We start from the raw sequence: 17368 nt of genomic DNA, 5'->3' as shown, positions 1-17368 counted from the left end.
GGATGTGGAGGCCTCTTCTTGCTCCGGGTTCATTGATCTACACTCCCCCTCAATCCTAGAGGTGGAGGCTTCATCATCTTGTACATGGAACAAGGAGTATGCTCCCTCCTTGTTCTCTTCATTGCACTCCCTTGAAGATGAAGCTTCTTCTTGGACTTCTTCTTTGGAGGTTGAGCATCTCTCAATCTCGGAGTCCTCCTCTTGGTCTTGCTCCAAAGAGTCACCCTCTCTGGATTCTTCTTGCTCTTGTACAGTGGAGGGAATCTTTTCATGAAGCTTGGCCAATTTACTCCATAATTCCTTTGCATCTTCAAATTCTCCAATTTTGCAAAGGATGGTGATTGGCAATAAATTGACCAAAAGCTTGGTCACTTTGTCATTGGCCTCGCACCTTTGGACTTGCTCTTGGCTCCACTTGCTCCTCTTGAGAACTTTGCCCTTTGAGTTTGTTGGAGTTTTGAAGCCTTCCATAAGAGCAAACCATTGCTCTATCTCCATCATAAGAAAATTTTCGATTCTTGATTTCCAAGAATCGAAGCTTGTGGAAGTGTATGGTGGAGCCACCCTCATGTCGAATCCGAGCCCATCTCGGAATTCCATTGTAGAAGTTGAGCTTTTGGATTTCTTTGACTTTGACAATTTTGCTTCAACTTCTTCACCCTCTAGCTCTTCTTGTTATGCTTGACCCTTCCGGCGATGATTCCGGTGAAGAGCGGTCTTGTTCTGATACCACTTGTTGGGATCGAAAAGTAGCTAGAGGGGGGGTGAATAGCTCGTCGCGTGCTAGGTGCTCGTCGTTGCTTGTTTCTTCAAAGATGCGCAGCGGAAATACAAGAAATAAACCACACAACGCTAACAAGGTTGGTTTACTTGGTATCCACCTCACAAGAGGTGACTAGTCCAAGGATCCACACCTACTCAAGCTCCCTCCACTAATAAAACCCTCCTTTTCGGTGACTACCGAAGGCGGAGAAGCCCTACAAGTTCACACTACAAGAAGAAGAGGAAAGGATATAAAATACAAGCACAAAGCTTACAATGAGTACAAGAAAACCCTAACCCTAGCTTTCTTCCTCTTGTAATAGATCCGCCTCTTGACTTGGGAGAACCTCCAAGAACTTCAAGAACTGGCGTGGAGAGCTTTGTGGAGTCGCTGGTGAAGATCTGAGCTTTGTCGTGGAAGCGATGCCGAAGGAAATGAACGCCTGCGGCTTAAATCGACGCTAACGGTCGAATCTCGATCGATTAGAATGCTCCCAATCGATCGAGGAAGTTTTGGATTGATCCACGGATCGATCCAGAGCGCCTCTATGCTCTGGGAAAATGCCTGGATCGATCCACAGGTCGATCCAGTGTTTATCGCGCAAACCAGCAGCGTCCCAATCGTTCGGCTGATCGATTGGGACCTCTGAATCAATCCACTGATCGATCCAGAGGCTCTCTGTTCACTGGGAAAGGCCTGGATCGATCCACTGATCGATCCAACTCTTGGTTTTTGCCCAAAACCAAGTCCAAAACCCCCTAAACTAATATCTAGTCAACTATGACTTGTTGGTACATAAGACCTAGCATCCGGTCACCCTTGACCAGCTAGGACTCTCTCACCAAGTGTCCGGTCAATCCCTTTTACTCACTTGGACTTTTCTCCTCTTGCCAAGTATCCGGTCAATCCCTTTGACCTAATTGGACTTTTCTTCCTTGTGCCAAGTATCCGGTTAATTCCTTTGACCTACTTGGACTTTCACCAGATGTCTGGTCAACCTTGACCCATCTGGATTTCCCCGTGCCTGGCTTCACTCACCAGGACTTCCAATCTACCTAGCTTCACTCACTAGGACTTCTCTTCTGTCTGGCTTCACTCACTAGGTCTTTCACCTAGCTTCACTCACTAGGATTTCCAATCTGCCTAGCTTCATTCACTAGGACTTCTCTTCTGCCTGGCTTCACTCACCAGGTCTTTCACCTAGCTTCACTCACTAGGATTTTCACCACTGCCTAGCTTCACTCACTAGGTCTTTCCTTCTGCCTAACATCCCAGTTAGGACTTCCCAATCAAGTATCCGGTCATCCTTGACCTACTTGACTCTTCTTCAATCAACCTTGTATTGTCAAACATCGAAACTCAAACCAAGACTCAAGCTTGGTCAACCAGGTCAACCTTGACCTGAGGGATGTTGCACCAACATTTAGATCGGAAAATGTTTGTGTTTTTTATTTTTCAAGCAATTCACCTCCTCTTGCCGCCTGCAAATAACCAACAAGTGGTATCAGAGCGAGGACACCTCAGAAGGACTAATCACAGACTGAAGCAAACAAAATGATGGTCGGGCCAAGCATCTACCCTCCTAAGTTCGAGGGAGTTCGCTAATTGGAAAAAAAAGATTGAGGTATTTTTAAAAATGGATTTCGATTTATTATTAATAATGAAGTTTGGTTTTGTAGCACTAAAGGACAAAGAAGAACATCAGTGGACTAAAAAGGAGCAAGATTACTCCGTGACAAACGATAAGGCAGAATTTCATTTATTGAGCATTTTACCACCACAAAAGTCAACTGGATCAGAGCCTATGAGTTAGCCAAGGAGCTCTGGGAGAAATTTCTAGAACTATACGAAAGAACCTCGGAGGCAAAACTCACAAGACGGGATCTGCTCCGGAATCTGATCAACAACCTCCAATTAGAAGAAGGTGAAACTGTCGCACACCTCCACTCAAGAATCAAAGAATTCATCACCGGACTCACGAATCTCGGAGAAAAGGTAACTAACCGAGATTCACTAAGACACACGCTTAACGCTTTTCCTAGGACTCCTTAATGGTCAATCTTAGTAGATGCATATTGCATCTCTAAGGATCTAGAAGTAAGTACATTAGAGGAATTATTTTCTACACTTGAAGTGCGCGAAACTAAATGTGCAGATCTGAAGAAGGAGCCTAAACACAACATTACCTTAAAGGCAAAAATGGATGAATCAGAATCTGAAATGTCTTTCAATGATAATGAAATGACTTTTATGGTAAGAAAGTTCAAAAAGTTTATTAAAACTAATAAGTTTAATCAAGTGCAGGGTAAAAAAAAGGAAAAGAAAGGTAAGATGCTACCACTTTAATGAAGAAGGCACATCAAAGACAACTGCCCAAAACTGAAAAACAAGGACAAGGAAAAAAACAAAGATAAAAGGGTGACCTAGAAGAAGCACAAAAATTTAAAAGCAACATGGGATAAAACATCGTCATCAGATTCGGACGTCGTAGCCTATGCCGGACTTGCATTGATGGCAAGTCACCAAGAAGGCGACGGAGCAAGTTCATCGAAGATGAGTATCGAGAGCATTGATGAAAGGGGAGCAACATCAGAAGAAAGCAACTCTACAAGGGGAGCATTAAAGATCGACAAGGTAAGTCAAGTACGATTACTATCTCCTAACCAGTTATTTGAGTTTATAAAAATGTTCTCGAAAAATTCTTGTAAATTAGAAATTGAAAATAGAAAATTTAAAGAGGAAAATGAGGAATTAAAACTAACCTTAGCAATATCCTATCGATTAGAAGATTTCGACAAGATAAAAATGAAAAATGAAAAATGAAAAATAAAAATTGAAAATAGAAATAGAAAATTTGAAGAATTATACATGTGCACATGTTCAATAAATTAGAAATCATTCAGGACTTAATTAGTATTTTAAATATCATAAGAGCTAGATTAGAAAATTATCACCAAAATATATCCAAATATTTTTGATTAATCCGGTTGGAAGGAACCTATTTTGGGTTTAAAAATAATGCTTAAATTAAATTTTTATACATATAGTATTTTTAATTTTTTTTATTTTTTTGATTTACGTAGAATTATATAAATAAATTATTTTGTATAATTTCGGTTAGAAATTAATTTATTTTTAAATTTTTTTGTGAAAGATAATTTCATCTCTTATCTGTAGGAAAATTTTCTAGTCAATATATTATTTTTTATGAATTTTCTAACAAAAATCATATTTTTCATTTTAAAAATACTTCATTCGCTTTAACTTATAAAATTTTTCTAAAATTGTTTGACCATTGGTGAATTTTCTATGAATTATTTATCCAAATTCTACCTTTTAATATTAAAAATTCTTGAAAAGTTATTTTTAAAAATTTATTTTTTTTGCAAAGTTACTTGCTATAATACACATTCAAAAAAAAATTCTAGATTTTTTAAACTTAAAAATATTTTTAAGAATTTTTTTCAAAAATATGTCTTTATGTAGAAAATAATTTATTACTGCATAGATTAATTTCAAATTTTGAGTAAAAATTTTATCTCTACTTTGACTATGTCTGTTTTACCATTATAAAAAGATTTTAGAATTTTTTTCACGATTAAAAAATATTTTTCACATTATTGTTTCTTAAAATTATTTATAAATTGTAAAAACCTAGATTTTTTTAAATTTAAAACTTTATAATTTTCTGGATGCTAGTCGTTATATTTTTATCCCTTAGACTTTGTTTTAAATTTATTTCAAGTTACTTTCATGGCTTACTCCTCTTTTTAACATGATCAAAGGAGGAGAATTAGAGGTCAAGTCAAGGGGGAGGGTAAATTTTGTTTTTTTGAACATTTTTTCTTAATTGCAAATTATGTACTTATTACCTTACTATCATTTATTTTTTGTTACCCTAACTTAACTTGGGTTGCTCACATCCAAAAAGAGAGATTGTAAGTACCCCGTGGTAGTTTTGATATGATCAACCAATCAGAATTAGGTCATGTTGTCTTTTGATGCATTGTGTCTGAGTGTGCAAGAACTTAGAAGCATAGGAAGTCGAGCGATAGACGCAACTAGCGAGAAAGACGACACGGGAGAGAGTCGACAGGCTCGGTGCGTCCGAGGGACGAGGCGCTGCGGAAGAGTACGCTGGCGGACGAGAAGAAAGTGTGCGATGTTTCCGAGGAACGAGAAGCCAGAGCGGAAGATTGCTCGAGAAGGTCGAAAAATAGGTTTGGGTGAGCCTTATTCCGGATGGCCAAAATCACCCAAGCAAGCAGAGCCGAAGCGGAAGACTCGGTCAAAAAGTCAACCAGAAGTTGACTGTAGTATGGGCACTCAGAGCTATTCCGGATGCCCAGAATCCAGGCGCCCTGACTCCGGGCGCCCTCACTCTAGGGCAGGTAGGGCGCCTCGGGCTCACACCTTTGTTCAACCCGGTTCAGCCCGGACTAGAAACTTTATCGAGTCGCTAGCTATTGCGATCCGTTAAAAAGTGGATAAAGTTTTATCCACGTTCAAGCACCCAGAACTCTTCTAGACACCTGGATCAGGGCTATAAATACTGCCCTTATCCCAGCATCTAAACACAACACTTGTAACCAATCTTCTTTCAGTTTAGCCTTGTGATCTAGTGCTTTAACTGCTGTAAGAGGATTCTTCCGTAGAAGAATATTTTAGTGAGCTTTCAAATATCTTGAATTAGCAATTTTCTGATTGCAAACCAAGTAAAAAATCTGCCTCTTCCTTCTCCTTTTTAATTAAGTTATTTTTTTTTGTATAATAAAACTTGTTCCAAGACTTAGTCTTGAATTAATAATGCGGTAGGAAAATAAGGTAAAAAATCGGCTCGAGTGGTGTTGTACCAATTTCGAGAAAAAGAGTTAGTTTAGACAACAAACAATATATATAAAGTATGATTTTGACAGCCTCTAGATCGGATCGACGCCTATTGTTCCCTATTCGAGAAACACATCTTCATATACTTTTAGGAGAGATTACCTTTTATCAAACCGGTCCTCCAGATCGTCTGGACTTTTGCTCAGCGTGCGAGACATTAAGACTTCATGTTGGATGTTCGATCTCTGACCCGTTCAGTTTTCCGTCTGGTGTCCGCGACCTCCAGGACTTTTACTTAGTGTCCTCGACCTTAGGATTTCATCCAACATCCTTGACCCGCCAAGTATTTGCCCAGTTTCTTGGACCAGGATTTCGTCATCTAATCACAACTAGGACTTTCTTTTGTCTAAGATCATTTAGAACTTTTCTGCACACTTAATTCAACTTATTAGAACAATAAAAAAAACCTTAACTTTAAATCTTTTCTCATAATTAAAACATAGATTTCATCATCTAGTATTTCTATACCAACATCAATGTCACTTGCCATGTGTGTAGTCTATACGTGATTTGGTTGATAGTTAATTAGCCAACTTGTGTGCGTGCGAAGCATTGGTAATTAATTAGTCAATTCCCAAAAGAGGTAAGGGAACACCATAAATAAGAATAGATTCTTGATTAATTAAGTACCGAATTGAAGAATAAAGTTAATCATCATTAGCCTCTGATAAAGGTTAGAAAGCTCTAATCAAATTGGAATTCATCTCCAACTTTAACGAGCATCTTCACTGAAAATTAAGTCACTACTTTAATTGTACCAAAGGAACTTGTACCTTCTTTGTGTTCCGTAACACAAATACTTTCATAACTAATTGATCTCGCTTAGGATGACTCGGCCACAGTAGTGGATCCGGATAAAAATTTAAGGAGTGCTTGTCTGTGACTCTATAATCTATTCCGTTGCTCGAGCTTATCTTTTACCTCGTCCCTCGGACTGTAACCTACAAATGGAGGTGAAACATTGGGAGCCTAGAACTGGGGGTGAGAATTGAGGCAAGGGTCGCAACCACTGACTGCTCCTTTGTTCCCCCACGCCTGGTCGTCAACACCATGGTTCATAAGAATGGTCACGGTAGCCATTGCGGACTTTCTCGTTCCAATTTCAATATATAATTTATTGTTTAACATTTTTATTAGAATGAATTTAGTAATTAAATGAATAATAATAATACTAATTTGATTAATAATAATTAGCTAATGACATGTAAAATAAATAAATTTAAATATATAAAATTTATTTAGGAATTTTTAGAATTTAAAATAGATTTTATATAATATTTTAGAGGATAATTATGTTAAAAATTAATTAAGTTATTTAAATTGGGAATTGATCGGCTTAGGTTAGGTCAATTAACTCCCTAGATTTTTTTTTCTTACACGGCCTTTCCTCTCTTCGCGCGTCGTCTCTGTGCTGCACGTCATCTATGTTGTCACCACCAAACCACTTCCATCGTTGCTGCTTTTCACCTCTCCCCCATCCGCTACCACTGCCTTGATATGTCACTGAAGAAGATGCTATCATCGTAAGCTGTCGTCGGAAAAGACGCTGTTGTGAGATCTGATTAGACACCCATGCACTCGAACGGCAATGCCTCCTTCATTTCGGGAGCAAGGGGGTGCTTCTGCACACCTCCCTGTAGAATTCCAAGAGCAAGGGGGTGCTTCCGTACACCCCATGCCCCCCTTGCCTTCGCCATTGCTTGGTCAGGTCCGAGCTGAGCCCTACTAGGCCCTGTATGCTAGACCAATGTCCTCCACAATAATAGGGCTTCATCGAGCTCTGATCTCCTCTACTCGCACTGTTATAGTGATGCCCATGTCACCATGTGTGAGGAGGGTTAGCCGAACGGGTTCCTTTAGTCTCAACCTCTGACAACCTCTGATGATGAATTGACCTTATAACAAGCTGCTTACTCATTAAATGATGTCGGACTAACGACCAGACAATGCCAAAAATATGGATTAACGATCGTCGCTTAGGAGCAACGACTTGCTTGTGCAGTCGGATGATGGCCAACGCCTCGCTCATGCGGTCATCCATGTGACCTATTTAGGGCTCACGTGGCGGGTTACATGGACCTTCCATCCAAGGGCGTAGCCAGGATTCAAAACTATATGGAACTAACCATCGACTATAATTAATAAATTAATTAATTAATTTAAAAATATAAATAAAATAAAAAATATGTGAATATTAAAATTTTAAAAATATGAAACAAAAATATTTAATATTTAATACATTTAAAAGTCGGGAGCAAAAATATTATTGAAGTTGTGATTTTAGATATTTCTTAAAATCAAACTCATTAATTAGTATATTATTATCATTTTTTTCAACCAACTCCTGTTCAATATAGATGACTATAAATTCTGTAAAGAAAAAAAAACTCTTCTTTCATCTTATTACGAAAAATTGCTTTATTAAGTTTCGTAATTGAATTCTTTCACCTAACTAAATAAAATAACAAATCCTTATTCTCTCAAAGTATGAAGCAAAGTTTTAGTTGTCGAAAAATAGTCCATTGCATTTAAAATATCTAAAAATTTCTCTGGTATTGTTTAACAAAGTAGATTTGTTATCTCCATTATCATTTATATCAAGTGTAATATGGTTACGAAATCAAAAGACTTCATCAAAATCAACAAACTACTAGCTTCACCATAGATTGAGTTAGAAGACCTATCATCCATCATATTTTCTAATACGATAATCATAGTGCTATACATATCAATTATGTTACAAATTAAGTTATAGGTTGTAGTAAAATTTTAATTTGATTACATCCTCTATCGGTATCACATTCATTAGTAACTACCATATACACAACTTCAATTTTTTAAGCAGAATGTAACTCAGCATGAAATTTAATAGATGCGTTAGCGAGATTACAAATGAAATTAAGTTTTGAAAATAATAACCAAATGAATATATATTTTTTAAGCTGTAATTAATGCTAGTTGAAGTCGAAGAGCGAAACAATGTACATATAATACACATGAATAATCTTTCAAGAAAAGAGTTTTAAATTCACTAGAAGAGTCATATATATTGCTAGCACCGTCATATTTTTAATCTCGTATATTATGGATATGTAAGTTATAACTACTAAGAGCATTAGAAATTTTTTCTTAATGTTAATTACTAATTAAAAAAAACAAATGAACCAACTCATAAGTGCGGGTATTGAATTAATATCGGATTGGATTCGAACTAAATCCAACGGATAGGTGCGGAGATAAAGATTACTTTGGTTAAAATCGGGATTGATTTGTATTTGATTTGGTAAGCTATAACTAAACCAAATGATAGATTAAATCAATTAGATTGATTTAAAATTAATTAAGATATTTTTGAAAAACCTTCTATTTTCTCTTCCTCTCTTTTGAGAACGCGCAATAGGCTACCGACGTCGACCCTTTTCGACATGCCAGCAACTTCACCCGACATGCCTCTCTACATTTCCCCCCTTTTATCTTCTTCTCCTTCTTTTTTTCACCGGTAGCAAGTTGCACCCCTTTTCAACATCCCCTCTCTCCTGGTTAGATGGGGTTGGAGCCCATCCTAGCCCAAAGATTGCTCTGTCCTTGCTTCCACCTCCAAGATTATGTAAGGTCTTGTGAAGGTAGGTGAATATATGATTTTTCTTCTCTCGAGTAAAAGTTAGAGGGCGTTTGGTTCTTTCCTAAGAATAGGAATCAGAATGGGAATCATTATATTGTGGAATGGGAATGAGTATGAACATGGATATCACTCTTAAAAGTAATGTTTGGTTAGTTGTATATTTTCTATCGGAATATATCAAAATTTTCTTTTTTACCCTTAAAGAAAAATAAGAGAAAAAATTAGATGTGAGAGAAAGATGAATGTGAAAAAAAATGATGAGAGAGAAAGTGTGATGAGAAAGAATGAAGAGAGAGAAAGTATGATGAGAGAAAATGAGAAAAGAGAGTGTGATAGGAGAGAGTATGATGAGAGAAGATGAGAGAGAAAATATGATGGGAGAGAAAGTATGATGGGAGAGGATGAAGAGAGAGAAAATGTAATGAGAAAAAATGAGGAGAGAGAGTGTGTGATGAGAGAGAAATTATGGTGAGAGAGAAAGTGTGATGAGAAAAAAAGAGAACAGTGAGTGTGATGGGAGAGATTGAGGAGAGAGAAAATATGATAAGGGAGAAAGTATGATGAGAGAGAAAGTGTATCGAGGAAAAAAAGGAGGAAGTGTGACAAGAGAGATTGAGGAGAGAGAAAGTGTGATGAGAGCGAAAGTATGATGAGAAAAAAAGAGAAAAGAGAGTGTGATGGGAGAGATTGAGGAGAAAGAAAGTATGATGAGAAAAAAGAAGGAAGAGAGTGCGATGGAAAAGATTGAGGAGAGAGAAAGTATGATGAGAGAGAAAGTGTAATGAGAAAAAAGAAGAAAGAGAGTGTGATAGGAGAGATTAAGGATAGAGAAAGTAGGAGAGATTAAGGAGAGAGAAAGTGTATGATAAAATGATGAGAGAGAAAATATAATAAGAGAGAACAAGGAGAGAGAAGTGATATGAAAGAAAAAATAAATAAATATACTTTGATATTAAGGGAGAAAATTTTAGTTTTATGTCAAAGGTATTTTTGGAATAAGGAAATATTTTGATTGATGAAAATAGGGTAATGACTCATTGAATGGGAGGTACATGGGAATGAGTTATTACCCAATTTCAAGAATTCATTCCCTTATTTGTATTCCTATTCTATAATCCAAACATTAACAATGATAATCAATAATTCTCATTCTCATTCCCTATTCCTATTCCCCTAAATCAAACACCCCCTTAGTCTTCTTCTTGCTCTCACGCGAGATTCTTGTCTTAGCCAATTGCTAACTTGATCATCGGAGAGACACGCTAGCAATGTCAGCCACTGACTAACATGATTTGTCCTGCAGGACATCGGAGACAAATGTCACCCTTAGCTAGCTTCCGGAGGAAGGAGAGAAGGATTCCATCACTAACAAAGAATGTTAATAGTGTTTAATGTTTTTAACTAGCTATTGAAGCATCTCGCATTTGATACCGTAATGACCGTACACTTTTTATATTATTAGTATTATTATTTCACTAGTTTAAGAATTTATAATGATCTCTTTAGATAGTTGGATATCACACTGATATACATGACATATTATTCATGGACATATCTTAAGAATTCAAAGTTAGTAATTCTTTATGATTTTAAAAGCTAAGAAAGATGCCAACTTTAAGTTTACATATAGGAGAATTACATTCGAGATAACAAGTGACAAATAAGTTAAACGACTTTTAATCTAGATATATAACTACACGTGTGTATTAATTTTCTTCAAAACCTATTTTCTTGAAATTGATAGGTATAGGAGTTATTATTGCCAATATTTCGATATATAATTATGATTCTATATGATATGTTTATTAATTAGTTTGTTGTTCCCTATCTATAATCTCTTTTGCCCTCTCATTCTTCATCAAAGTAATTGCTTACATGTTTAGATATAGTAATCTACATGATCGGATAGAACAACATGATCTCGATCATTTCCGAAAAATCCTTTCGATAGGCTTGCATCACTTAGTGCATACGGAGGTTTAATTATCAACATGACCATTACACATATTACAATATGCTTGACACAAGAGATTGAGGTTACAAAAGGAAACTTGCAAACGACTAACAATTATCTCACAAACAATCAAAGGGGTAAGAAGATTCACACACTTCGGTTGATCGATCGATCAAAGTGATCAGAAGAACATGTGCACCTGATTTATTGTCTCGGTCTACATGTCAATGACTTTGAATGTCTCCCGGTTCTTCACGACGATGTCATACATGTGCATCGACTTGAACCGGTTGAACTCCTTGGGGAGAGAGATTAGGTCGACCGAAGAACGCTTGTGGAACTGGAGGAGGTCAAGATCATCGTAGTACCGCTCCCACCCAAGACTCATCAGTTTGCGCTCCAAGGCTTCGTAGGAAGTAATGACTTCATTGGTCGGGATGTGGAGCAGAACCTTTCGCCGAATGGTGGATGATTGCTCGTTGGCCGGGTTCTCGATCAATCGAAGCACTCCATTCTTGAAGACCCAAACGCCCGACATACTTGGAGACAGAGGAAGAGGGAACTAATGCAACTTAAGCTCATTGATGCCTTGAAGAGAGCGGTTTTACAATGTATATATAGATGGAGAAAGACTCATAACTTAAGATCAGGGGAGGGACACATATTGGTGGTGTGATGCTCAATTGGTGTCCACGTGTCTTTTTCTCAGAGTACCAATTAGGGCATATAAGTATCTATGGATCAAATTAAGAGTAGCTATCAACGTTCAAAAACTCATCCTGACTAAATCCTAAAACTATGTTTCATCTCATAGATGACCTTTCGAAAGATTTTTAAAAGTTAACTTTTGAATGTGCATAAGTTATATTTCAAAAATTATCTATGGCTTGAGTTATGAGTTAGTTAGAAACATATTTAAGTAGTGTACGTATATTAGTGCTGTTCAGCATTCATTCGTTTGTCTTTAAAAACATTTTCTGTATGAAGGAATCAGTTCCGACTATAAATGAAAGCAGGAAGAAGCATTTTGCAGTATTATAATATACAACTAAACAATTATATAATTTATATCCATCTGTTTCTGAATGATTCGATCCAGAAGGCTTTTTGAAGCTTAGAACTTAAGGAATGTATTTTTGTGCGCGCAATTTTCAGAGTCTTGAACCGCCAAAAGGCCGGATTTAAGGCTTCATTTTTGGTCGGCCCGGCCCGGCCCGGCCCGGGCCCGGTTTTGCGTGGAATTGCGGTTAGGGTTTTGGCACCGAGAACATGTATAAAAGCCATCCTCCCTCATTCTTTCCCGTTTAGCGAGGCGTCGGCGAGGAAGAACCGGCCATGGTGCACGTTAGTTTCTACAGGAACTGTGAGCCTTTCTCTGCCCTTTTTTTTTCGTCCTTCGTTCTTCCAAATCGATCTGTTGCATGCTAGCATTCCTCGTTTTGCTTAGTTTTGATCCTCTATTCTTCCAAAGTTCTTGTTTTTTTGGGTGTGGATCTACCGGAGCTCGGCTAAGTTGAGGTGTTTGCAGATGGTAAGACCTTCAAGAAGCCCCGTCGTCCTTACGAGAAAGAGCGGCTCGATGCCGAGCTGAAGCTGGTAGGGGAGTATGGGCTCCGATGCAAGCGGGAGCTCTGGAGGGTCCAGTATGCGCTGAGCCGAATCCGTAATGCGGCTAGGGAGCTTCTGACGCTCGATGAGAAGAACCCTCGTCGAATCTTTGAGGGAGAAGCCTTACTCCGCCGGATGAATCGGTATGGGCTCCTCGAGGAAGGGCAGAACAAGCTCGATTATGTGCTGGCTCTCACCGTCGAGAACTTCTTGGAGCGGCGTTTGCAGACACTCGTCTTCAAGTCTGGAATGGCTAAATCCATCCACCACGCTAGGGTCCTTATCAGACAGCGCCATATACGGTATCATTTTAATGGATAGTGCGTATGCTATAAATGACCTTTTCTCCTTAAGAATGAATGCAAAAAAATATGCCTATTCATTGTGCCTTATTGTTCCTTTGATCAACAACTTTTTTCGCATACTCCGCTGAATTGAGTTGTCAAACAGCATGATCGAGGTGACTTTGCATGCTTGCATTTCGAGCCAATTTAATGTTTCTGTCGGCCTCTCCAACCTGTTGTTGATTATGGACACATAAGTCTCTTATTATCCACTGGAAGCAATATTACCTAATTCTTTGCAGTGGATTCTAATTATTGGAGAGTTGCTGCTAGGAGACTATTGGATAGTCATCTTTTGGTGTTGTAGGAACAATCTTCAAAGCATGTCCAGATGTAGTAGTCGACTCTGATACATTCTGAAAGCAGTGTACAATGTTATCTAGACCAGAGAAATAGAATACCGGGAATAAGTAATGAAAGTGAAACTGAATTATAGCTGTGCTTATACGTTCCTTTCTTTGGTTGTTAGTCCTACTTCATTTTAAATGAAAATTCTTCATTTAATTTGTTTTCTAGATTTTTTATGCTTTTATATTCATGATGGCAAAACAAGGCTGTTTTCAAAATCTTTCTTAGTTACATAGCTTGGTTAAACGCCTCTAACAATCATACGCAGGTGTTTTTCTGCAATTTATTGTAGATGTTTAGCTATTGCGATTAAGGGATGACATATGCAAGCTTACTTAATCTTCCCTGCTAAGACTGTTTTTAATTTGCAGCATAATCAGTTTTTCTGTTTGCATCTATTTGTTTTTTCCTTCCAATCAAATCGATCATAGTCAGAGACACTGTTATATGAGCTTCATATGTTTCTCCTGTTAATTGTTGTGTTGGTTTCTCTCACTTGTTTCCTACGTGCTAACCATCTTGCAGAGTAGGAAGGCAAGTAGTGAACATCCCATCCTTCATGGTGAGGGTGGATTCAGCTAAGCACATCGACTTCTCCCTCACCAGTCCATTTGGTGGCGGCCGACCAGGAAGAGTGAAGAGAAAAAATCAGAAGGCTGCAGCAAAGAAGGCTGCTGGAGGTGATGGAGATGAAGATGAGGAATGAGCAAAACTGCATTATTGCATTTGCGATAGAGCCTCTGTCTATTTACATTTGTCCATGTTTCTTGTTTACTCTGTGGATTGTGGTGACTCATAAATGTCTCTGAATTTTGAGTTTTATGGATTCATGTTCTATATCTTTAATTTTGTTCGGTATGGAAATGCGTTTTGAATATCCTCAGTTTTGGTGCTAGTGTGTGATGCATCTAGTGTGTAATTGGTTAGCATGCGTATTTCAGATTCTATATAAATCACTTTATAGAAAGGGGGGCCTATAACTACCTATTTATATGTTTTTAGACAAACATGATATATTTATTTGCCATTATATATCTAAAGATATGGAAAGAATTTTTTTGGGTACAAAATTAATAGTAGATTTTTTTTTTTGTCCGTTTTTGTAGTTTAGAGGATGATGTCTTTACATATATTAATAGAAATTGATGGTCTTTATTTGTAAAATAGGTGAGGATCATCATTTTCTACCAATATATGCAAAGGACTCTCTTTTAATGGGCTATATTTGTATCAATATATTGGAGGTGGTAATTAAAGATTTTAATGTATCTATCTCTCCGTAAATGTATAATTTAGGAAATGGACATGTAATTGATAATTTATATACATTTATGGAAATAGACAGGTAATTGATAATTTAAAGAATGAATATGATAATTGATGTAAAAATTTTTTAATTATCCTATTAAATTTTTTAATAGGTAAAATTTTTAAATAGATATATGATGTGAGTATTCTTATATATATATTTTTATCAATCTAACAACAGCTATAACTGAGTTACACCGATTTTGAGCCGTGAGGTTTTCATAATACTCCAAATGTATATCTAATTTTTATATTTATTAAATATAGAATTAATTGTTCATATTTTCAGTGGATTGCTCATTCATTAGTAGTGAATTTATATTGGACCGTCTAAACATCGGTCGATTCTTTCAACACAAATAAAAAACGCAGTAGAAAATAAAACCAAATGTAGATAAATTATTTATTTGGTTCACAGCCCTAGAACAGGTACGTCAAGGTCTACAATCTGTTGGATTGTTATCCGAATAGGTAACTTATATATTTTTTCCCAAAAATTTATGGGGAATAAAGAAACCTCAAACAATTGGAGAGAGTTTACTAACACTTTACTATACCTCTATTAAAATGAAATGCAATACAAAATTAATTACAACAACATTTAGATTAGAAGCTCGGCATAGGTTGTCGGATGGATGTAGGAGCACGGACAAGTAGAGCTTGTTTAATGGAGTAGATGATTGAATCGCTTGTCAAAAATTTGATTTTTAAGCCTTTGAATTCGAGCTTTCTTTTATATGCCTTGATCAGTCAATCAAACATCATTTCTAGTTGATTGATCATATTCCGATCGAGCCAAATCTGTGCTTGAATTATACTTTTTATGGTCGATTGATCATCTAGATCGATCGCCCGATCCAGACACTGTTATGCTTTTCCATCCAAATTCATTATCGAATTGGATCACTGTTAGTGTAAGCCTTAAGAGCCAATCAATGCTTTATTGTCTTAAGATCTATTATATCATTTTTATCAATAAAAGATAATGTTGTGATTATTATATTTACTTTAGATCCGTGTCAGCTGAATAAGTATAATAATCCCTTAAAGTAGTAGGTTCTAGTCTACAGTATATCAATTGTTTGAATTAATAGTCGGAAGTTATAGATATATATAGAACACTACTTTTAACTATTCTTAGTCAAACACTAATAATAATAAGTGTTAATTAAAAAAATATCCTTGTAGAAAAATGATTTAAGATTTAAACGGAGTTCGTATGACATGTTTAAGGGGATAAATCATTCAAGAGGATAAATCAATTAGATTAAGAAAGTCTGTTTAAAATATAACTTAAGTGGGAGTTGATTGATTTAATTAACCTAAGTTATAAATCATTTAATCTAAATATATAAATTAAAAGGACTAAGTTTATTCTCTTTCTATTCCTATTTTCCTGATTCATTTCTTCTCGTAATCGCTAATGCCACTGCCTTCTCCCTCACGTTACTGCTCGAAGTCATGCCACCGTCTGTCCCCACAAGACGCCAGCGCCCTCACTCATCTCTCATCCGCTCTCAACGTGAACAACTAAATTGAAATTATGAAATTATAAAATGCAGAATTTGAATTGCAACGAGATAAATTGTAGAAAAAGTAATCAAAAATAAAAGATAAGATTATGAAAATAGAATTTCTAAGACTAGTTACAACTATGTAATAAAAAAGAAAAGTTTAGTCTAACTCAAATGATTATCTCTAATGTTATAGATGCAGCCCCTGGTAACTGCGCTAAAAACTTGTTACGCAATCGTAAGTGCACGATTTCATCGTCAGTAATAAAAAGATATCGATCCCACCGGGATTGGTTATAAGCACAAGAGATATCTCACGTAAAATTAGCTAAACAATCAACAAGGTAAGGAATGAACTAAGTATCAACTAGAAATAGAACTAGGAAAGTAAATGAAGTATATAGTTTGGTGAGTGTTCTAGGACTTCGGTTTCAGTGTGATATTCATTGATGTAGCATGGTTCTCCAATTTATATCCTCAATTGACATGCATTTGTAGGAAGTTGCCGATTTTCTCCTGCAGAAGCCAACTGACAAGGGACTTCGATCTACACCTCTAGTGATTGAATGGTTATGATCCCTATGAAGTCCGTTAGCGGGGCAGCCTGTCACCAACGCCCCTAAATCATACAACACAAAAACACAACACCACTTAATTCACATAAAAGTGCAGGAACTAAATGCATTCAACTATCCCACCTCCTTGTAGAAACTAGCTTCACCTTTCAAGGTGATCCCCTAGACGTCCATTAGCGGGGTAGCCTGTCACAAACGCCCCTCGGTCATATGATCTAGGGTATCCCTTTACGGGATCCAAAAGACTCACAAACATTCAATCAAACATGGTAATTAGATCCAAACACAAGCATACACATAAGATCAAATAGATACAAAACACATCAACATCATCTAAATGGAAAATTGGCATACCCATGAGATTCATTCATCAAATCACACCACAATTACTCCCTTAATTCTAGAATAATGAATCTACTCCATAGAAGATAGAGATCCGAAGATA

At 36.8% G+C, this 17368-nt stretch overlaps 2 protein-coding genes across 2 annotated transcripts; one reads left to right on the top strand and one right to left on the bottom strand.

Annotated features, from left to right (window-relative positions):
* Positions 1-11250: 11250 nt before the first annotated feature.
* On the bottom strand, positions 11251-11796 carry LOC121994093 (flowering-promoting factor 1-like protein 2). Its single transcript, XM_042548257.1, has one exon. It carries the CDS (start codon positions 11762-11764, stop codon positions 11444-11446), a length of 321 nt encoding a protein of 106 aa, XP_042404191.1. The 5' UTR covers positions 11765-11796; the 3' UTR covers positions 11251-11443.
* Positions 11797-12513: 717 nt separating this feature from the next.
* On the top strand, positions 12514-14403 carry LOC121996650 (40S ribosomal protein S9-2-like). The gene is made up of 3 exons (XM_042550684.1): positions 12514-12589; positions 12755-13136; positions 14052-14403. Exons 1-3 carry the CDS (start codon positions 12562-12564, stop codon positions 14230-14232), a joined length of 591 nt encoding a protein of 196 aa, XP_042406618.1. The 5' UTR covers positions 12514-12561; the 3' UTR covers positions 14233-14403.
* The last annotated feature ends 2965 nt before the right edge of the window (positions 14404-17368 follow it).

The sequence above is a fragment of the Zingiber officinale genome, chromosome 6A (assembly GCF_018446385.1).
Source record: "Zingiber officinale cultivar Zhangliang chromosome 6A, Zo_v1.1, whole genome shotgun sequence".
In the NCBI taxonomy this organism is placed as follows: domain Eukaryota; kingdom Viridiplantae; phylum Streptophyta; class Magnoliopsida; order Zingiberales; family Zingiberaceae; genus Zingiber; species Zingiber officinale.
Note: the sequence above shows the minus strand (reverse complement) of the source record. Positions and strands in the feature narration are given on the sequence as shown.